At 44.0% G+C, this 24,172-nt stretch overlaps 1 protein-coding gene across 1 annotated transcript in view; it reads right to left on the bottom strand.

Annotated features, from left to right (window-relative positions):
* MYO16 (myosin XVI) overlaps nt 1-24,172 on the bottom strand; it is a 444,013-nt gene that overhangs the window by 93,698 nt on the left and 326,143 nt on the right. The window contains exon 27 of the mRNA XM_055335623.1: nt 6,255-6,357. Coding sequence (XP_055191598.1) covers nt 6,255-6,357 — 103 coding nt within the window. The remainder of the gene's footprint in view (nt 1-6,254; nt 6,358-24,172) is intronic.

Below are 24,172 nucleotides of genomic sequence, written 5' to 3'. Positions count from 1 at the left end.
TAAATCCTTCATCCAACGGATTTTATTTAATGTTATGGTAAAATGTTAATCTCATGATTCTCAGCACTGTAAGAGTGGCTCCTTCAAAGATCATATATTTTATGGAGACACACCATGAAATCTAGGCCATCCCCTGAAACTCACACTAGAAGTTGGTGGTAAAGAAAATAAGTCTTGTAATTTTTTGTTAGTGAACAAAATAGGAAAAGTGTATTTCATTCAGATTTAGGGTTTGTCTTTTGTGAGAGCCCCTTGTTATTATGTCTGACATGATCGTGATCCTGCTCTATGTCACACACACACACACACACACACACACACACACACACACACAAGCATGTGCTCACATGTGAGTGAGTAGCTATCATGTCACATGGGTTGTTGGGACAAAGCTGCAGTTCTAGCTCTGTCTCTCACTTTCTGCTTGTATAATCTTGAGGAAAGTCACCGGAAGTCTTGCTGGATCTGCCTTCTCACCCTGAGACCATGTCACATGCTCTCCATTTCTTCTTCCAGCTTCCAGTAATCTTCCCTGCTTCACCTCACAGGACTCTCTCCTCTGCCTTTCCACAAAGCCTCCTCCACCCCAAAGCTGTCACAATCTGTTTGAAAGGACAGTGACATTTCACCAGTGAAAGCTTCCCCAAGCGAGGGCCACCGTTCCCTGCACTGACTCTCCCTGTGCTCCGAGTGCCTGTGTGGGGAAGCAGCGCCCCTGGCAGCGCAGGGGCTGACTCTGACAGATTTGTTTCTCCCTTCGTCATCCCACCAGATGGCTTTCAAATGAATATAGCATTCAAATAACTACACAGAAAAAATCATCCTATAACCAGTTGATTCATATAAAATGTGTGAAAATCAGATTATACCATTTATTTTTCCACTTAGAATTAGTAGTTTCAAAAGTTTTCACTTTACATAAATGACATAACATAGCAAAACAAGCATGTTCCACATGGGCCTAAATGCCTGCCAGTCACTTTTCTGTGGCATGGGGAAATCAGGGCAGAAAGTGGTTGATTAAATGTGCCTGGATTTGGAGGGATTATTTTCAAAACACCCTTAAAGGAGGACTGAACTGAAGATGTCTGTTTAGATGGAGCAAATACCTGAATAACTTTTAAAAACCAACAACAGAAGGTGAATAACAAGCGGCTCCATGCAACTGGTTTTCAGACTGTGACTTAATTCAGACTCTTTGTATCTTTTCCACATATGAAGTAATCTGAAGAATCTGTTTCATAAAGAAAACTATATCCGGTGAGACACAGAAAACTGAGATCCTGGAAGAAATCACAAGGGGCTCTCACCAAAGTTCTGCAAGTCAATCGTATTGAGTCAGTCTACTCAGATTACCTCCAGAACCTTCCATCCCTCCTACAACAACTAGCTTAAATTCCATGAAATAAGGATGAGGCTCTGACGAGGCCGCCATATTTGTAAAGACCTATCATTTACTTGTAAACATGAACAAGAAACCATCAGCAAGTAGGGCTCCTTGGCAGCCACCACTACATCCTGATCATTTTTCACTTTTGTTCAAAATAAAAGCATCTGATGTGAAATCTGCGATGTCGAGAATGTTAAGAGAACAGCATCATGAACAAGTTCACTAAAACTTGTGGTGACCATTTGGAATCATGTGACACAAGGCTGAAGCCTCCTTCTAGAAGTGAAGGCTCCTGGTGTAAAATACAAAACAGGTTACTTATTATCTGAAGGCGAAAATGCTTTTAGAGCAAAACACAAGCAGTGTGATTAACAGGTTTTTCATAAATGTTTAAAATAATTAATTTGGCCCTATATGATATTCTCTTTAAATTGTATTTATGGGGCGGGAACAAGTTTTAAAAACAATTCTTAATTCCATAGGTAATTTATTAACACATTTACCTTCTAATCATAGATACGGGCTAAACTTCTACTTGACTATCATCTCAAAACAACTCCCTAGATGCATTCTTAAATGTCCACATATCCACATAAAATATAGAGTATGGTTTGGCAGCTTCTTAGAGACCAAGACTCATCTGCTACTGTATCCCATGCCTCCTCCTCTGCCCCCTGTGCTGGGGACACAGAGCCAACTCGACACACACAAATCCCCGGTGATGGAGAGGCTGCCTGTAATCTTACAGAAGATGGACAATGTGAGGGGTAAGAAGAAAGCAGAGAGGAGAGGACAAATGTTGGAGAGGTGCAGAATGCTGCAAAGTTAGAATATGGCAGGGAGTGAAGCCTGACACACTGCAAACTGGGGATTTACTCAAACGGCTCACTACAACCATTCTCAGACCAACTTCACTCAAGTTGTGAGCTGGAAGCGAGTGTGACCCTGACTCCATTTCCAGGAGCGTCATCGTCTCCCATTCCTGGGGCTGCCTGGGGACGACCAGAGTAGCAGCTCGGTCTAAAACTGAGATCAAACCCTTCCTGAGATTCCTCATTTGATTCCAGGTCTTGGTGTCCATCTTGTCTTTCTTTTCTTTCTCTCCGCTTTCTCCTTCTCCCCCTTTTTGTTTCAAGATGCAGTAAGGAAGGAGAGTCCAAAAGCACTGAGCTACGTAAGGGTCACTGGCTGGTGGTTTGGGTAAGGAAGATTGGGATCAGAATCGGCCTGCAACGGGATGGAGTCAGCGTGACTCTCCTTGTCTACCAGGTGAATTATCAACATAAAAAGATACTAACTACGAGAAGCAATCTGCTCAGAATAATAAAGGAATCTATAAATGCCTTTGATCAAAGCTCACACTATGATACATAATCTATGCCTTTCAAGTTCTGTAATCTGAATAAAAGGGCTTTGCATGGTTACATTAAAAGATATAGATCGAGTTAAATGCAGTGGAAAGAACACAGCATAGCAAGACATAGATGCAGTCTCAGCAAAGGGGCCTTCCCCTGAAACTAAACATTAACCGCACCTAATACCCTGATCAGTATGCTGATCTGCAAGACTCCATTTCCTCATATCTCAAATGAGGTCATTACCGCTCACCCTGCCGACTTTCCTTTTTCAGCGTACAGTTGTTATTAGGTTTAAATCAAATAAAACCAAAGCTCTGAATGGTTGTAACACATTCTGTACATGAGAGGAATCATCATGTATGAAATATTAAAATTTCCAGTGCCTCACACACGGACGCCAGACCCACAACCACACAGAGAATATACAGCACGCATGGGTTGGTAAACAAACCCCATGGCACTGAGGGGAAGATGTCTCTATTCGCAGCTGAAACAGGAGATGCCATGGAGTCACTACAATGCACCGAAGTGGGAGAACATGGAGCTAGAACCCCCTACTGACGCCTCAGAGGCTTCCTTCCCTGCACAAAGCCTGATTAATGAAAAGGGGAGCGGAAGCAATCTCACGACACCTCCAAGATCTATCAGAGCGACAGTGAGCGGATGATCATATTTTTAGTTAAGAGAATAGAATTTCTAGCTAACACTCTATGCAGTTTCACACAGCAAAGGATGGCTCTGATGCCTGCTGTCTTCTGGTGCTGCTTTTAAAAATATGGAAAAGAATGACTATCAATTCCTGGTAACCATTCAGAGCCAAAGGATGAACACAGACTGCTTAATGGAAACATACAGTGTGACTCTTAGCAATTTGGGAATCATGCTACAGAAACAACAGCCACCCCTTAGGACCTTACATTGCTTCAACGGCTCCTCATTCAATTTGCCCTGATTGACCACCCAGAGGAAAATAATAACAAGTCTTCCCACAATGACCAACACATTTCAAACAAATGCTTTGCTTTTGAAACTGGGGAGTCTGACTTTCCAGGTCAGGAATAAATGATGTGTTAAAAGCTCTTTTGCTGGGGCGCCTGGCTGGCTTCAGTAGGTTGAACACCTGACTCTGGATTTGGGCTCAGGTCATGATTTCGGGGTTGTGAGATTGAGCCCAGCTGGGGGGTCTGGGTTGGCCACAGAGTCTGCTTAAGATTTTCTCTCTCCTTCTCCTCTGCCCTTCCCTCTAAATTAATTAATTAAAAATTCTGGCATAAAAGTGTGAAAGTATAATAGAGATAGGCTTTATTTCTATGAAGTCAATGATTTTTCTTTATAAAGTATATGAAAAGTCACATTTTGGAGAAGAAATTAGTCTTTCTTAACTATTGAATATGGAACACACAAGCAAACGTGCAGTGAATAGATGGATTTATTTATTGTTTTTTGTCCCATATTTTTAGTCTCCCGTGGGGCATTAAGGAGTGAAAAAAGTAGACTAGTGTAATGAAATGGGGACCCATTTCTTTTTTTTTTTTTATTTTGATGACCTTGTTCAAAGTCCCAATGCATGTTCCAATTTAATACCATCCCCAGCTGCAATTTCAAGTATTGCAGGGTGTACCAACTGCCTCCCAGTAGTCACCATGTGTGACCCATGCTCTACGCACAGGTATCAGAGGATTGATGCTCCTCACGCACCCTGGTTACTCCCTGCTTTTGGAAAAACTGTTCCAAGTTCCCTCACCTTTTCCTACAACTTGAGTTTCTTTTCAGTATTAGTAAAACATATTATCCTTATCTGTATTATTTGTTTTTTAATTGGAGAGATAGAGCGAGACCAAGAGTATGAGTGGGAGGGGCAGAGGGAGAAGGAGAAAGAATCTCAAGCAGACTCTGAACTGAGTGGAGCCTGACACGGGGATCGATCTCAGGACCCTGAGATCACAACCTGAGCCAAAACCAAGAGGCAGACACTTAACAACTGAGCCAACCAGGTGACCCTCGGAGAGTATTCTTTAAAGGGAAAAAATACAACACAAGAATCTGAGAGTTACGTATTCATGAACCACTACTATTCAAATACTTAAAAACTCTGGCAAAGATTCAGTCTAAATGACTTCAGCTACCTACGAGTCTGTGGAACAGTTCCTATGTGAACCCACCCACATCTCCTGTCCCCGGCTCCAGAGTGGTGAGCGGACACCATTGTGTGTTAGTGACTCCCCCGTGCTCTCTTCCCACTGCAACCTCCCGGCAAGGATGTGCATCCATGACGACTACAGATGTGTGCGCTTCCTCCTTCAGACTATTTAAAGCTCAGCTCCATTATTAGTTTAAAACAAAGGCGAGGTAAAGAAGATAATAGAAGGAGAGATTGGGTGGCACAGACAATTAAGCCATCAGTCATCAGTGCTGACATTCTAGGTTCCTTGTCCTTCGTTGCAGGCAGATGAGTGTGGCAATGTCAGCCAGCAGTCTCTGCCTGTGTCGCCTGGGGTGGGCGCCGCCACACACGTCCGGCACTTCTGAACCATCTGAAGGAAAGCCCTCATCTTTAGCCTCATCCGTTATCTTACACTGTCTCTTGGAGATGCCTACCGCTCTTTAATATGACATTTATGTCAGCTTTTTGGTAATGGTTATATTTTGCCAAAGCCATTAGCTGCCACGCTCTTTGCCATCACCTAAGCACGTTCTGTTGTTTTATAGGGAGAAACGTCCAGGGGTGTCTGGGGCTTTATTCTGTTTCCCATTCTCACATCACTATGACCTCAGTTCTCTGAGGTTTCAAACCCTCTGTTCTGCACGCTAGTCACTGATGGCATTCCGATGTTGTTTCAGGTACTGAATAAAACCAGAACCGTACCCCACTGTTTCTGGGGCCCCCCATGCTATTCTGTATCACATTAGTTCTTCCTTCTGGAAGGAGGATCTATCTCTCCAGCGGGCCCCTGGACGCTGCCAACCACGGGGGGCGTCACAGAAGAGAATGAAATGTTTCCAGTTAGGAAAATTATGCCACAGAGTGAGGTTGAAGGGACAGGGACATTGTCAGTGTCAGTGTGTGGCTGAAAGGCAGCAAAGAGAAACCACAAACAGGGGAGATATGGCCCTTGAGGAATCGGGAAGTGGGTCCGAAGCACGCTGACCACCTACCAGCTAGGAGCCAAGAAACCAAGGTGTTCATGCAGCCTTCTCTGATCTCTGCTCTCTTTCGGATCCCTCGGAAGGCCTGAGTGACAGGTGACTCTGACAGCTGGGCAAACAAGGCGGCTTCACGAAGTCCTCATCCACGCTCCAAAGGGAGCTTGCTGGTTTCCCTCACGTGTTTGCCACCAGGCCGCCACAAGCAGTAAGTCAGAGACACGCGTTTCCAGGGAACACGCTGACTGTCTCTTCTTGCCAAACATCCAAGTCCTTGCCGGTGAGCCTGGTGGCTCCCCCAATGACTCAGCTCACTTATTCCAACCCTGAGCCACTATGTGAGCAACTTGCTGGTCACTAACCTGCCAGCCTTGCAGTTTGCACTGTTGGAGAACAAGGCGACACTTCTCCTCGGCAGACAGCTGCTTCTTCTCGCCCGGGAGTGTATCGGCCAATGGCTTGTACCTGTGAAAAGCAGCAGGGACATGAAAGCCATGACTGAGTTTGTCCAGCAAATGCTTCTGTTCAACAGAGCTGTCTTTGTCACCCTGCTTTTTAAATCCTCCCCAATCCCGAAACCTGATTGTGCATTGAGCGTGTACACTTTTAACTCTTTAAAGTCTGGGCTTTTCTGATGAGGTCACTACTCAACAAAATTGTTAATTCCTGTTTTAATATTTTTAAATGACTTGTTGAATGATTCCCTTCTTGCTAAAAAAGTTAGGTTTTACTTTCTTTTAATGAAAGTCCTTAGAAATAAAAACATTGTATCCTAGAAATCATTCTCTAGCTTTCTGGCTGGAGTGACCCCTCCTCACCCTGTTAATGGGGTGAGGGAAGTTTCCAGCAGATTTCAGGGTGTTCTTAAAGTTTTTCTTGGTCATTTTTCTCACCAGTGCATAAAATGAAGGTGGTCATGAATGCCGACATACATTTAAAGTATCTGCTTTGTATGTTCCTCAGTCAGAATGGAAAATTAAAGTTTTGTGGCTCTATTTTCTGTCCTTGACCAAAAAGTAAAGTTCTTAAAGCCAAACTCAAAGGGAAAAAATGATTTCTTCAAGCTAGCAATTTAGTGGTATTTGCTCTTGATATGGAAATTTTGTTTTTATTCATAAAGTTCATATCACAAAATGGTCCCTAATGATAATAGCCTTTACTGGGAGATAAATCATTGTTTTTTCTTTTTTTCTATAAGTGAGTATAAATGACAGACTAGAGATGAACAGCATGGAATCTGTCATTGCCAAATTATTAGTGAATGTATTTTTCAGGTTTGCTATTCTTTGAAACACATAATATTACTAATTTTCCTACTTGTATTTCAATATTGGGAGTATTTGTGTGTGTGCTTGTGTGTGACCACTGAGATTTAGTGGTTTGGTCTTACTATAAAGCTGTTACCTCTTTACAAAATTTAAGCCTGAAGATAGGAAGAGAATGGGGGTTCTCTTTTTTATGCTTTTTACTGTGATCACAGGAAAAAAAAAACAAGTGCTCTCTTGATTTGTTGGTAAACATTTTATGCTTGCATTTAAACTTGAAATGTATGAAGAGAATAAGACAATCAGTTAAAATCAGAAATGAAAACATTAAAAATGTAATGGCCTTGTTTTGCTGTAGCAATAAAATGACCAGTGCAATGACTTGATTTAATAAAATCATCGTTTAAAAGTTGCTGCTATGAATATTTTTAGCCATAAAACTTTACCCTTGTTTTAGCCTGACTTGCCTTCAGTAACTATTATGTAATGCAGTTGGTGTTGTGGTATTTTAACATTCCAAAAAAAAAATAATATATATGTGGGGAACTCAAAATAGTATACTTCACTGACTGTTTACAGGTGCTGTAAAAAGCATGCTTCTCCCTCAAAAAAAAAAAAAAAAAAGAATAGTATTGCCAGTAAAAATAAATAAATAAATAAATAAATAAATAAATAAATAAATAAATAAATAAATAATAAATCCTCCCCAATCCCTACATGATCCTACAAACCTCCACATCTCCATCAGTTGTACACTTCAGATTGTCCACCCAGGAAATAACCCTCTTCTGTTAGGTGGAAAATGAGTTTTAAAATGAGCCAAATATACATTTCAATCCTTTCATGTATGTTTGACACTATTATCACGGAATAATGGAAACCATTTAATGAAAGAAAACTGAAGAGAAAGAAAACTCATAGCTCTAATGTAAATATTTAGAATGCTTTTAAAAATATATCTTTTGGGCAGCCTGGGTAGCTCAGCGGTTTAGCACCACCTTCGGCCCAGGGCGTGATCCTGGAGACCTGGGATCAAGACCCACATCGGGCTCCCTGCATGGAGCTTGCTTCTCTCTCTGCCTCTCTGCGTCTCTCTGTCTCTGTGTCTCTCATGAATAAATAAATAAATAAAATCTTTAAAAATATATATATATCTTTTAAGAAATCTTACAATTCTTTATTGACATGTGAAAGTGGACCTATATATAGTTAGAATCTATAATAAATGAGTATCAAAATATCCAGAAGTTTTATTTAAGTGAGAGGTAGAGTAGCTTCTTCCCATTATGTTACATATTGAGTATTTTAAATCTTCTAGAAGGACATTTAATTAATTTATTTTCTGAAAGTTCTTCGAAATAATTGACTGTCATTCCTTAGCTGAAATCCATGGCAGTATAATGGTTTTCTATGGATTTAAAAAAAAGTCTGAAAATTCTATCAGCCACTTAAAAGATCTATATAAAATTTCCCTTGCATGCAGGATATTTAACATGACATATAAGTAAAACTGCATTAGGAGAAGGAGAAGGAAGAAGAGGAGGAGCAGGAGGAGGAAGAGGAAGAGCAAGAGGCAGCACAGAGACAGAAGAAACAGGCAAGGATTTAGTAACTGCGTTGGGCAGCACTGACTTTATGATTCCTATGTTGCAGGGGGGTGCAGGGCTGCTCAGGGAATTTAATGCTAAAAAGGTCAATCACCTAAGTGCTCCGTGACTTTCTGTAAAATAGCTTTCCATCTCAAGTTTGTTGCAACTTCTAAAGAGTTCTTTGTTTTCGTATAGCAGGGAGGAAGGAAGTGCATTGCCCACAGGTATTTATCTTCTGGGGTCCCTCTGAGCAGCTGGGAGAGGACGGGCATGCCCCCCCCCCCCCCCGCCAGCCACAGCAGACCAAGCCACCCCTCTTTGTTTCTGTGAGGGTCACAGGTAAGTGAGGTATGGCACCGTGGGGCAATGCTGTGGGAACTGTGGGGCTGTAGGATGCATGCTGAGAAAAACACATTTTGAACTTTTCAGGAGCAGGCATTTATTTCCTTCTTTATATCCTTAGCATTACCCCTGAGCACTCAGTATATGAGTTGTCCTGGGTTGAGAGTGATCCTAATCTTGGTAGCCATGTGTCAGGTAAACTCAATCCATCAATGTCGGCCACAACCCTTCCTTCTCATACACAGATTTTTGCTCATGAATCAAGCTCAGGGTACAGGAGGGTGCAAAAATAGCAGGTAGCAGAGCCTGCACATGAAAACTGAAGCGCCAGAGGCAAGGGTATGAAAAATCTCGCTCATCAGTTTGATTCCACCCAATGGACTGCAAGGATCTGTGGCACACGGAAGTATTCAGTTATGTGTTTTTTTATAAGAGGCAAGAATGAGATCTCCTACCCAGGAAGCCCTGGAGTTGGTATTTATCTTTTTTACTGGTCATAGTGTGTTGTTGCTGCAGAAGAGACAAGGGTGTCTCCATAGTAGAGCAGAACAGAGAAAGTGGATAGAACGGGAATGTGTGTGTGCAGGGCCGGGACTGGGAATAACGTGTGCAGAGGGCAGTGGGGCTGACCTCTAAAACGTATGGGCATCTACAGAAATGCTGGTGTATGACATACACACACCAGTGAGCCAACACAGATTAGGTTTTATGACATCTGAATGGTTCAAAGGAGACAGATGATGTACTTGCCCAGTGTGTCTGAACAGGGCAGAAACTGGGTGGGGAAGTAAAGACAGCCTCAGGTTCTAACATTGCAGAGCATTGGTTCGGGGCCCGTGGCCGGCCACCTCACAAGTCATTCCCCCTTCCCAGTTCTGTCTGCGTGTGTTTTTCAGGATGAGACACGAATTCTGTATGGTATTAAAAGCACTAGTCTAATTCCCATGCATCCTCAAAGTGTGTGAGCTTCCCAGGGGATGGGCCGTCTTTGTGCATTCTGTGGTCTGCTGGATTGCCTTTGCACGCAGTAAGTATGAATAAGGGATGAGAGGCCAAGAAACCGGGCCGGGGGTGGAGGGGATGCATTTCATACTCCTCAGAGTTGCAGGAGGACTGCATGGTAATCTTCTTTTGACAGTGAAAAAGCTGACGGTTACAGACAACAAGGCACTTGCCCAAGTTCACACAGATGATTTTATGGGTTGCACTGCGCCCCTCCAAAAGATAAGTGGATGTGACTTTCTTTGGAAATAGAGTCTTTGCAGATGTCATGCAGTTAAGATGAGCGCATTAAGGTGGGCCCTGGTCCAATAGGGTGGTGTCCCTCTAGGAAGACAAGAATGCCTCGACCAGACAAGGATGCACAAGGGAAGCCATGTGATGAGGAAGGCAGAGGTTGGAGGGATCTCAAGAACTGCCAGAGGTACATTTCTGTTTTTTTAAGCCACTCAGTTTGTGGCACTCTGTTAGGACATTGAAAGAGATAGTGGCTGAGCGGGGATTTGAAACCAGGGCAGTGCGACGGCAGAGACAGTCTCTCAGCCATCGTTGACACAGTTTAGGCAGGAAGAAACAGGCTCCCAGCCCCAGATAGCTTGAGAGCAGAAATGGGAGGGCTAGAGCATGAGAGACAGAAAAGGCTAACTCTCAGCATCCTCAGCCGCACACGGGATGTGCACAGGTAAGAATTCTAGGTCCTCTGACCTTGGGGTGACTGGGACCCCAACAATAAGCTAGAGCTCAGAATGAAACCCAGACTCATTCAAGCACTCAGGAAAGCCAGCACATTCCCACCATTTAGTCAGAGCTACACAATGAAATGAAATCACTCAAATTATCTTTTTATTCTCTTACAATTGTCTCATTCTGGAGCTTTGCTAATTATCACTGAGAACTGAATTGACATAATTCAAGTATCTGAATACAGTATTAACAAGTCAGAACAAAGATCTTACACTTGGTGCTTTTTTTCTCATTTCGTATTGTTCTTGTGACACCTAAAAGTGGTATAATTCTGACATTTCAGCTGAAAAGACAAACACATCATCTCAGACAGCATGAGGTATGCTATTTTAGCGTCATTAAAAACATTTTGCCTTTTGGAATGCGAGTGTCATCTATAGGTGGTGTCCCAGGTCGATCACGGAGCTAAAACATGATCTCACAGAAACTCCAACCCAGCTGTGAGGGGTAATAATGAGCCTGGAGCAGTACATGGGGGTGAGCACAGGTGTCATCGGACATAGGACTTCACAGCTTCCATTCCCTACACCTGCTCAGCTTCTCTAGTCCGAGATGAGGAAGATCCCTGTATTTTATACTGGCACCTGGCTGTGTCTGAGACATGTCAACTGACTATGTCAATGTCAAGTCTCCTCAACAACCCGTTCTTGTCTTGTCCTGGTTTGGGTTGAAGGACATGATTGGGATCTAATTCTACGTCCAGAATCCGAGTGCCAGGACTCATTCATTTGGGCTCATTCAGTCAATTGGCCAATACTAATAGCATTATTGACTGAGCACAAAACAGGTGCATGGAATGCAGCAGGGACAAATCAAATGAAAATTCTTACATTAAATATGATAGAGACAGAAAGGATAGCAACACACATGAGGAAGGATGTCGGATACAAGGAAAGAGGTGGGGAAAAAATGGGGCAGGCAAGGTTTTACTGGGAGCAGTATGTGACGGTGGGGAAGGATGTTGCGTTGCCTTCCAGGGAACAGGAGTCCAAGCTGAGGGAGCAGCAAATCCAGAAGCCCTGAGCAGGGCCAGGCAGTGAATGTGGCTGGAACAGAGCATGCAGAGGAAAGGTGAGGGACCCAGAGTCACAGGTAAGGATGTGACTAGGCAGGAGACTCTAAGCACTCGGGCTTTGACTCCAGGAGCCCTGGGGAGCCCCAGTGTGTACAGATGGGTCTTACTATCTGACCCTGGGAGAATCTCACTGAAGCTGTCTCCTGGGAGTGGGCATTGTGAGGTGGAGAGCTAGGGAGAGAGTATCCAGAGGCCCTTCCTACAGCCCAGGATGGAGGCACTGAAGTGGGAGGGGCTGGAGGAGTCCCGTGCAATGTTGGCAGCCAACACAGAAGGGCTTCCAGATGGACGGATGTGGATGCTGAGGGAGTCCAGCACCACCCAAGAGACTGGAGGACAAAGTTGACATCCATCCCTGGAGATGGAGTGCACTGGGGGGAGGAACTGCTTCCTGGACTAATGCTGCACAGACAGAAGGATCAGGAAGGACCACAGGAAGACTCTGATGGAGCCCCAGAAGAATGTGTCGACCAGGTGTTGGTCAGCACCCCGAAACAGAGTCACTGCCCGCTGGCTGCCAACTGCCCAGCTGTGGTCAATTTCACCTGTCACCGACCCTCTGCCTGATGGGTGGGATGGGGCGGACCACCCAGGAGACATCCTCGTCCTGGGTCCTCATGGGTCCCTGAGACTGAAACCAAAAGCTCTGTCTTGCTTCTCTCGGGAATGTGTCTGCCGACTTTCAACTTCCCTTCTTCTAACTACCCCACAGCCCAAACGGCCAATATTGAAGTGTGGGGTTTCATGGCAAGTTCTAGCACAGTTAAAAAATTCTCTAACTTGCATGCTAGTCATTAAGTTCTTTCTCTACATCAAAGGTTGGAGTACAACACACACCACCAGGCACAGGATGACTGAGCTCCTAACAGGTATCACAGTAGAGAGAAGGACCATATCGTAGATCGCAGGCTGTGTTCGTTCGGGAATCTCTATATTTGAAGAGGGACAGAATGAAGGTGAAGAGACAGAGAAGGACAAACAACTGAGAAGTGTCCAGGAGAATCTAAGGAATGTGATGAGATGCATATTTGTCTTTTCCAAAGTGATCGTTCCTTCTAATCTTAAGAACACCGATGTCCTATTTCTTGTGAATCTGGAGATAAGATAGTGCTTATGGAGTGGCCACAGAGTCAGGTGAAACAAAGTAGTGTCTCTTCATTAACTCCTTTGAGAAGCCTACCATGAAACTGTAGAGTCACTTCCCTAGAAAAATACAAGTTAATGCTCACAAAACAACAACAACAACTTCAGATGCAATTTTTCTGAAATGGTTTGTTTGCTGAATATGGATTTCATCTCTTCATGCTCAAGCGCAATTCTGTTGTGAAAATTCTGGTCTCCAGACCCCTTAAAATTTAATTCTCTTCAGCAAATATTTATTGAGTACCCATCACGAGCAAGATACCCTGCCAGGAAATGCATAGGTTACCAAAACAGGCCAAGCTACACTCTCATTTGACTGCATATGCTCACGTGTGATGTTTCTGACCAGAACGATATCTCAGAAAAGATGTGGTTTTCATCTGTCAAGACCTCATGAAATTTTCTTCTCACGGACATACTTGACTTAGGAACAACAAAACAATGTTGGCGAAGCACCATGGAGCTCATCCATCAGGAATTGGACTGGAGCATCCACAGGAAGAGAAACAGGAGGTCGGGATGGGAATGTCCTTGGAGCTCTAGAGTGGAGGCCGGAGAGAGGGTGCAGAGGAGAGAGGGGAAGGCTGGACGGCAGGACTCGCTGAGCAACAGCAGAGCAGCTGAAGGAAGGCAGATTTGAATGTGGCCAGAGTCTACATGTGAGAGCGCATCAACACTGAGAAAGGGAGTTGGTGGGTGACGGGGGAATGTCGAACCCTGCCAGGGAACAGAAGAGCCGGACCGGGATGCCAGCAAGACAGCAGCAGGTGGGGGTGCGGGGGGGGGGGGAGCACAAGCACCGGGCGCTGCTGACTCTCTGCATAAATAAATGAAAAGGTCCACAGCCCGAAGGGGAAATAGAACCACGCAAAGCATTTTGTTTTTCAGGGTCAAGGAAGAAAACCAGAGCTTGTCGGCAGCATTTATAGAAATATACACAGCCCACGTTCTATTCATGCTTATTTTGGGGGTACTGCTGTTTTGCTCCAGATTATTTTGTTCTTTCATTTCTAGCTCTGATAGGACAAGGATGTGGTTTGTTCTATGACCATTTGCTTGCTACTTTCCCACAGGGCACTCACTCCAGGGCTTCTCTACCTCGCATGTTCGCCAGAAACGTAGCTCTCTATCTGCAGTTAAATAGGGACGCATTTCACTTGTTCTACGAACTTGCCGGGACTGCTCATTTTGCTCCTCATATGCATGCTCTCACAGCAAACACAGTGCAGGTGCGGAGGGGTGATTTTCTAGCTATTTGGGGCTAATTTCCAGCATTCAGAATGCTGAGTGGTGGGTTGAGTGTAACAGCTGCCTAGCAACGGGACTGACATACATCATGAAAATAGGGAGAAGTAGGAAGAAAAAGGAGCATAGAGGGCTTGGGGGAGAAATAAAATCTATTTCAACCTTAGGGGGGAGTGGAGAAGAAAGAGAGATGAGGCAGAGACAGGATTTGCAGAAGTGCTTTTCAACTAAAGAGGAGCACTTTTTTTTTCTTTTAAAGAAAAAGACCTGAAAGCAAAGAGATAAAGTTGTTAAAAATCATCATTCACACACACGTATTGTGTTCCCAAAGTGGGCACATTCTTTCTCTTCTCCTCATGACTTAGGGTTCAAAGACCCCGCAGGTGTGTCCAGGGCTCGTCGCCTGAGCTCTCCAACATGTAGGGGGCCAGCTCTGTTCCCCCACAGCTGGACAGGTACACAGCTCAGCCTCCCGTACGGAGCCCTTATCATGTGCACCTGCCTGTCGCTCTGCTTGGTCTGCTCCCAGCTTCACATGGCTCCTTCGCCTCAAGGCTAATCAAACCACTTCTGGCCTTCCCAGGTTTCTTTGCAACTGCTGTGCCCTCTGCCTGGAGCTTGTCAGCCTGATCCATGTCCACACACCCACGACTCCTCCTGTATATTTACTGGGAGGATGGGAAGGGACATTAACTGTATATTGCCACAGCTTTTGGGTCTCCTCGAATTTGGACTTGAGTTTATTTTCGCATCTATTGAGATCAACATTAAGCTTATCATTGCTCATAGGATTTGCATATGACTTGATTAAGGGAAAAAGACACCATGACAGTCCCACGCCTCCTGCTTATGCCCCTGATCAAGACTGATTCCCATCTCTTTCCAAATTATGGCAAAGTGGCTACTGTCATCTTTAGAAGCATGGACACACAATTCAAAGGCATGGTGGTATTTCACGTCTCCATGTGCCTCCTGGTTCAAGAGCCCCAAGGAGGACAGTCCTTGGGAAGAGCCGGGAGGGGCTGGGAGGAGCTGCCCCCAGGTGCAGCCAGGCCATCTGCTGGCAGGGTTAGTGTCACCAGCCTGTGTGCGGGTCTCCGGGGTTGGAAATGGAGCAGGGGAGTGGGAGAGATGGAGGGAGGGAGAGAAACTCACAAAGTGCCTATAAATTCCAGGTGCGATGATAGGTTATCGCACACCGACATGGAATTCTCACAACCCCAGGACATTTGCCGAAGCTGTGTGACACCTTCAGAGTTAGTTTATAGCTGAGCTAGGGGTTAATCTGGCTTCTCTAAGTCATGGGGGAGATGAGATAAAACCAGACACTTGCCCCTTTTGTTACTGGGTTTGAAAGGATAAAGGTGACCATGATGCAGAATAATATATAAATGAGGAATATTACAAAGATAAAACATGGAAAATCCAGACTCTCTGGTAGTCCCTTATATTCCAGATCTTCTGACGTGGGGTTATTCCCTGTCTCTCCCTCTGTCGCCTCTGTCCCTCTCCCTCTCCCTGCCTCCGTCCCTCCATCCTTCTCCTTCTCTCTAACCCTCTTTCTTGCTCAACCTCACTGTGGTGGTGGGTGTTGCTTCTGTTACTATTATTGTAAGAACACTATCATGGTATGACTTTAATGTCATCACAGCCACTGGTTAGGCATTTATCTGTCAAGACACTAAAACACAGCATTCAAAGTTCACACTCCAAGTCAGGCTTGTACACCACTGCTGGGAGGGACCCGGGAAGAGGCAGGAGGTGGCACGGAGGGGCAAGGGAATCCTGGCGTTCCCGAGTGTTTCCTGGAGAGGCCGGGAGGCTCCCCAGTCGCCCAAAGTCCCCAGGCTGACTGTGGCTCTCGGGCTGCAAGCTCTCCGGGAAGGTGCGCTGTTTGCTTTCGCTTCAGCTGCTGCTGGGCCAGCTAGAGGGACGCACAGGGTGGGGGTGGTGGGTGGGAACAACCAGGGCCAAGATTCGAGATTCGTCTGCTTCCACTGCAACCTCTTCCCCAAAGCATCTGGAGCCTCAGCCTGCGGCGAAGTGGACCCCCCGCCTGGGATGCAGCCTTCCCCAGGACACTCAATCACCAACTCCACAGCAGTCAAGCCAGGGGGTTCCTCCCCCAGACAATAGGGGAGGTGAATAATAAAAAAGAATGCTAGACTAGACCTCAGCTCCTGGGATTAGCTAGGGCAGCTCTGCAGATAACAAATGAATTCCCAACATCTGCTAAGGATTTACATGACAATGCCCCCAAGTTCTCTCCCTTTAAGCCGGTCCCTCCATTTCATTTTAATTGCGCAATGTAACAACGTTCTATGTAGTCAATAAATGGATGAAAGAGAAACACTGAATGAGAAATGTCCGGGTGTGTGAAATGTACACTGAGTCCCATACCAGAGCAGCCTTTGCAGCCCTACCATTTATCTCAGCCAGGTTTGGACTGGCTTCTGATCAGCCCCGGAGTATTTCCCTCCACAGAAACCCCACCCGTGCCTGTGCGGCACCCCAGAGCCATCTACCAGAGGGGACATTGGAGACCGTGCCCTTCTGGTGTACCGAAGTTGTAATCGGGCTGAAATAATGGTTGCAGGCTGCTCCTGCAACTGCAGTCCTGCTGCTCTTGGCCTGATGACACAGCCCAGGAGGATGCTGAGCACCGCCACTGCCTACATTGAAACTGATGGGCCTGCGTCCTTCCTCCTCTGTGCTTTGCAGAATTTACTGGCTGAGCCATAGCTTGTATTTATCAGGTACAAGAACAGCTTGTTTAGTTCAACTGAAAAGAACAGATGTTCATTGGTTGTTCAAGCCTTTAAACAAGAGACCTCTTTAAGCTAAGCAGTTTAAGTAAAATTATCCCATTTCTAAAGCAATTCGTTCCCGAAGCAAAGAGCCACCAGGGTCAGTTTGACCACCTATCTTTCGAGTAGGAATGGGAAGCCAAGGCAGGTCAATTTATTTATTGGAAATATATATATTTTTTTATTCCAGTGCTTTCTCTCCCGATCAGAGGGCAATTCTTTTCCTTGGGAATGGCTAAAACATCTTACGGAGATTGGTAGCTAATGGCAGTTTTATTATTTCAGTAAGTTTATCTCAGACATTGAACTGAGTTGCTTACTACCATATGAACCTATTCTTCAGAATGCCATTGTCACTATGACTGGTTAGCAGATCACAAAGAAGAAGGACTATGATCTTCACAGGAATAGTCTGGCCCACACCTAGATCATACTATTTCAATAGCAATGAAATGGTCTTCTGGACATTTACTTTGAGAGTGTGAGACAGGCTTGAACGATGACTTGGAGATCAGTATCTGAACCTAATTATGTTTGTTAACTTGGGAAAGTATCACAGTGACCTCTGATCAACACGAGTTTGAATTGAGTGGGTCCACTGACAAGTGGGTTTTTTATAGAATGCCACTATAACCATGTTTTCTCTCCTTTCTGATTTTCTTAACATTTTTTTTCTCTAGTTTGCTTCATTCGAATACAGTATATAATACATACACAAAATATGTGTTAATTGACTGTTCATGGTACTGATAAGGCTTACAGTCAACCGTAGGATATTAGTAGTTAAGTTTGGGGGAGTAAAAAAAATCATACTCAGGTTTTCAACTGCATGGAGGTTCAGCAACCCTAACCCCCACATTGAACACGTTCTAGGGTCAACTCTAATTACATTTTTTAGAGCCACTTTGCTGAGGTATGGTTGACAAAAGCTGTACATATTTATTGTGTTTAACTGGATGAGTTTGGAAATTACGATAAATCTGTGAACTCATCACCACAATCTATGCCATAAACATACCCGTCCCCTCTGAAAGTTCCTCCGACTCTCATTAGTTTTATTTGTTTGTTATTTTTTTTTAAAGGTTTTATTTACTTATTTATGAGAGAGAGGCAGAGACATAGGCAGAGGGAGAAGTAGGCTCCCTTCAGATCCAATGCCGGATTGGATCCCAGGGTCCTGGGATCATGACCTGAGCCAAAGGCAGATGCTCAACCACTGGGCCACCCAAGTGCCCTATCTGTTTGCTTATTTATCTGTGAATGGAGTATGTAATATAAGATCTACCCTCTTAGAAAGTTATTTAATGATATGACATAGTATCGTCAGCTGTAGGCACGATGATGTGCAGTAGATCTCCAGGAACTATTCATTTTGCAGAACTGAACTTTGTGCCCTTTGACCTTCCCCTCCTCGTGGCCTCCCCTGTGGCCTCTCCCCCAGTACCCCTTCCCCAGCAGCTACCAGGCCACTGCCTGCTTCTGTGAGTTGGACTATTTTGGATTTCACATGTAAGTGAGCTCATACGGTATTGGTCTTTCTGTGCTTGTCTTTTTGTGTTTTATGTGAACCTCCAGCTTCATCTGTGTTGTTGCAAATGGCAGAATTCCCTTCGCTTTTAAGGCTGAATAATATTCCATTGTGTGTAAATACTGCTTGGAAATCTTAATTTATCTATCACCGATAAGTAATAATATCTCTGATTAAAGTTTTAATTTAAAAAAGACATGATTGGGGTGCTTGGGTGGCTCAGTCAGTTGAGCGTTAGTCTTGATTTTGGCTCAGGTCATGATCTCAGAGTTGCGAGCCCCGCATCTGGCTCTGCGCTGGGTGTGGAGCCTGCTTGGGGTTCTCTCTCTCCGTCTGCCTCTCCCCTGCTTGCACACATGCACACGCACACACTCTCTCTCCTCTCTCAAATTAAATACATAAAATCTTCAGAAAAAGACATGCTTAAAATCATTGGCATTGACTAATGCTCTGTCTCTTCATGTCCTTTAAAATATCATACACCTTTGACATAGCACACACTTAAAAGTGCTGCTTTATACAGTTCTTACCACATATTACTTCCTATGAGCATTATAAATTAACACATTGTATGGCATTTTGTTTGGTAGTGGAAGCAGTGGTGAATAAGATTGTCTTGCCTTTGGGTATCCTCTCTATAGAATGCAGAGCATTGTCAAGTGGACCTCTGGAAATTACTTAATTTTATGGAGGTGTGATCATTCATTGCTTTTGACTAAGCGATTTTATAGCTCTGCAGGACTAGAACATAAGCTATGGGAAACTGATAACAATGTAGATAATTCCTGTCCAAAGTGACGCAAATGAAGTTTGCCTTGGCAGTGCAAATAAATTTTGTCAGTAGAGAAGATAAATTTCTGTGAGTCAGAATTTCATTTGAACTGGTTTGAACATCTTATTAGTTTCCTCTTTTCATAAGGAGCTGAATAAAATCTTTGAGATGCTTTACCTTGTATGAGAGTCATGATTTTACCTTTTTATAAAATGATACTTATGCACCATATGGTGTGGAGCTTAAGAATGGGCAGGGATGGGTTTGCGTTCCAGTAACACTCAGACTCAAGTCATGTCTTCCTCCCAGGATGATCTCTGACCTTTGCAACTATGACTCTGCTTCCATACACATCACTTTATGGGGACATCACGTGTCGAGGTAGTTAACATTTTATGCGTCAAATCTAGTAACTGGGATCCCTGGGTGGCGCAGCGGTTTGGCGCCTGCCTTTGGCCCAGGGCGCGATCCTGGAGACCCGGGATCGAATCCCACGTCGGGCTCCCGGTGCATGGAGCCTGCTTCTCCCTCTGCCTGTGTCTCTGCCTCTCTCCCTCTCTCTGTGACTATCATAAATAAATAAAAATTAAAAAAAAAATTAAAAAAAAAAATCTAGTAACTGTATTTCAGGGCTTTTCCCTCCCGGTACACTTTTCTGTTTCCATACAACCTGATTGCTCTGTAGCATTTGTTACCACCCACATCTCCCTCCTTGAAATGGCTTCCCCAGTAGCCCTGCCATCCTGAACCCACTACACCCCAGTCTCCCTTCACAGCCAACCCCTTCATTCCTGCTACTAAGTGTGTGTGCTTTTTCCGCACTTGCTTCCCGCTCTCCTGAGAACAGACAATCTTCCCTGAGTAACCCCAAGTACACACCCAAGGCTGTAGCTAGCCTTTATGAGCTAATGATTTTAACTGTGTGTGTCTGTTGAACGTAATCATCATCTTCCTGAAGCGCACCTCAGTATATTGAGTTGCCTGCCAGATGGCACAATGTGGCTCTCCCAAGCACACCGGAAGTTCCACACCCCACTTCCCTCACATACTCCCCATTGGTCCTGCTTCACTGGATCCACCATGTGTCCACCTCCCCATCTGCAACTTGGAGTCTGCTGACACCTGTTCATCAACGTCTGGATCTGATATGTGTGACCTCTCTTTCATCTCACTTCAATTATCTCCAGAAAGCCTCAACTACTTCTTTTTCAATGACTGTAATCAACAGTGCCCAGGATACACCTGCCTTGCCCTGTCTACTCAATTTTTCACACTGTTTTTGCTCAACATCCTTCAGGGACTCCCCATCATCAGCATATGCACTATGGGTCCTTCAGGATGCAGTCCTTACTTTGTCTTTTCCTGGTTAAACACCTCCCAGCCATTAGGACCCCACGCTCCTCCCACACTAAAATGTACTAAACTCACCATTCTTCCTCACTGTGAACTTACCATTCATCCCCTACATGCTTGTACAGACAACCATTCTTCTATTTCTTGTGGATAATTCTAAGTGGTCTTCAAATCTCACCTCAATGTCATCTACTCCAGGAAATCTTAGGAATCCATTCCCTGGACAGCTACACTGCCTGGTCTATATGCTGACTGCCATCCTTTTGACCACATCACTCCACATTGTCCTTTTTTATTTCCCTGGCTTCTGAGACAGAATGTTCTATGCATTCCATATTTTCATCCCTAAAGTACCCCGCAATAGCTGGCATGTTGAAAACACCCAACAAGCTATTGTTGAGTGAGTAGGCAAAGGAAGGAGGAGAAGAAAAGAAAAATGAGCAAGTGGGAGAAGATAAAATTTTAATGATTTTTTAAATATTATTTTACATATAAGTATAATTAAATCTATAATATTCATGTATAAATAAGTATATTTACTTATAAGGCAAATATAGAATAATTTTAAAAGTATTTAAAATTATTTTAATAATAACTAAAGGATATTGTTTTCCTGGTGACCATCCTCTTATGCCAATATATAAAAACTAGTGACTATACTATCACAGAGCATATTTTATTACTGACCAAGTTGAAGTACACAGTTCCAGAGCCAATCATTTCCCTATTTTTATTTCTAACATATTAAGGGATTAGACCATTTTTGTCTACCTGGTACCTGGTCACCCCCTCTTCAGCTGGGGGTGACTGTTGGGTTTCTCACCTTCCCTCCTGGAGGTGGTGAGGAGGTGTGGCTGGGTTGGTACCAGCAGTTCGGGGGAGCAGCAGATGTGGTCAGGAGGAGGAATCTGCTCTGCAGACTGTCCTTCCTGGGGCTGCGTTGCCCTGCCAGCTTTTCCCTAACAGTCCTCCTTTTCCTCGTTCTCACTGCTTAAAAGTTTTTCAAGTACTCCTTTTTCCTCAGATGCTTCTTCTACACGTTCAGATTGAATGATATTAAAAGAAGTCTGTGGCCAATTTATTTAAAACCATTTTAAACTGTCTAAAAACAGGACTGCTGAGTAGATGAACTTCAGTGAAACTGACAGAACAGACCAACTTCAAGCCTACGTTGATATGTGATGCACAAAATGTGTGCTGCTCAGAACGGTATATCCTGCGTGTGAGCACAGATCTCTATTAGGGGAGGAAAAGATGCGGGCTACAGCTCCATGGACTCAATCCCAGACCCTCCACTTCGCCCACAGATCCATGCAACTATTTGCTGTGATGCTGGTGGTCTTGGAAACCCATTCTCCTGCTGCCATAATCACCACCTACCAAGTGCGACGTACATACGCGTGCAAGGTTTATAAGAAACCCACCCTTGTGAAACATTTAAGCTGAGTGTCTTTCTCACCTATGCTCTTCTTGGAAATGGTTGTGGCCAGTATGAAATAGTGACTCTCCTTACAGCATTTCTTAGAGGGCACGGAGTGCTTGACCACAATCTCTTCTCTTCCCTTTTCCCTCGTCTCATTATATCTTTTGAAACTTCTTCACTATCACTCATGCCTCGGTCTACACAGTTTTTCTTCTTCCCAGCACCCTTGGTGAATCATTCCCTAATTTAGAGATGCAATGGACAATCTGTACGCCTTATGTCTGGTTCTCTCTACTGCACAAACTCTTCTGGTCACAGTTCGCATAGGCTTCATATTCCTGTGGCTTTTCTGACACGATGCTCTTCGGTTTTCATCAACAACCCTACCTGTAATCTACTGACTTCAAATATACATATTCAATAGCCATTAGCCATTGATACCCGCATCCAAACCCACTTCCTTCTCTTCCCTCGACACCTGCTTCCTCTCTGCTATTACTTATCTCAGTTAGGGGCACCATTACCCAGGCTATAATGTGGGCATGACCTCGGGAAGCCATCCTCAATCCTCATCTGTCTGAAGCCCTGTGTTCACAGTCACCAAGTGATATTACTTTCATGTTCAAAATACCTTGGTTTTCACATCGGTGTTTTTGCTCCACTTGATTTTCCAGTGTTTTAACTTTAGCTGTGGTCATGTTCACTTAAAACCAAACTCTACTTAGCTGCTAGACGTAGTTCTCAACCAGAAGTGAGTTTTCCCTCCTGGGGAACATTTGTCAGGATCTGGAGACATTTTTGGATGTCACGATGGGAGTGGGGTCGGGGAGAGTGCTCCTGGGCTCTGGTGGGTAGAGCCCACGTATGCTGCCACGTATTCTATAAGACACAGGTCAGCCTTCACAACAAGAAATGATCTGGCCCAAAATGTCAAGTGTCACGGTTAAGAAAGTCTATGCTAGGGAGATCCAGCCCAGAGGTTAGCAACTTTTCTCTATAAAGAGCCAGACTGCAAATGTTTAGGCTTTGTGAGCCATCAATTCTGCATTACAACTACTCAGCCCTGCCTTTGTAACACGAAAGTGGCCAAGGACAATGTGCAAACAAATAGATGTGCTCAGTGCCAGAGAAACTATATTTAATAAACAGGCTGCTAACTGGGTTTGGTCCATGAGTCACAGCTTGCTGTCCCCTGATCTTGCTTAAAGGAAAATAAAACTACATTATTTTCCTGCTTTTAAACACTTAATGCTTATTAGCTACATGATAAATTCTGTGTTTCGTATCCTAAAATACATAGGCCTTGCCTTTCTCTCTGCTACCACTTTTATGCTTCTTTTTTCCTTCTTTGCTTGTCCTCATGTTACTGTAGTATGAATGTCTTTCCCTGTATACCTTATGATGCTTCTCATCTCTTCCCTTTCTTGATATTAATCTTACCCAACCTCATCATTAGGTCTCCTTCTAAGACTGAGGCTTCTCCTATCATGTCCTACAATAAGTTTATTTCTTAGCATTATTCAAGACTCCTCTAGGACTTCCTTCTGATCACTTCCATCTGGTGAGAAAACAGGCTTTGTTTCCAGGATTCGATGACTTGCAGCAGTACTCCAATGAGTCTATGCCCCCAACTCCACTGGGAGATGCCCTGGACTTGGGCAAGGCTTTCTCATCTTTGTATCCCCAACACTCAGAACGGCCGCAAGTAGTCTGCAGGATTTTAGGATTAAATCTAATGAATAACTTTTATAGCCATGTCTTTGAGCTTTCAAGCTTCTAGGTCTTTAGAAAACACTTTGGTAAGATTTAGGGCAAGAAGTAAAATAACATTTTGAGGGAAATAAAGTACACACATAATATAACATTTTACTTTGTTAGATCTTATTTATGATTGCTACTTTTCTTAATTTTAAATACTCCAATAAATAAATAATGTGTGAGAATTCTGAGGAGAGAATGTATAAGAATCATATATAAAGTTCATATCTTTCAAGG

Source organism: Nyctereutes procyonoides, unplaced genomic scaffold (assembly GCF_905146905.1).
Source record: "Nyctereutes procyonoides isolate TBG_1078 unplaced genomic scaffold, NYPRO_anot_genome, whole genome shotgun sequence".
NCBI lineage: Eukaryota > Metazoa > Chordata > Mammalia > Carnivora > Canidae > Nyctereutes > Nyctereutes procyonoides.
This window is presented reverse-complemented; position numbering and strand designations above follow the sequence as displayed.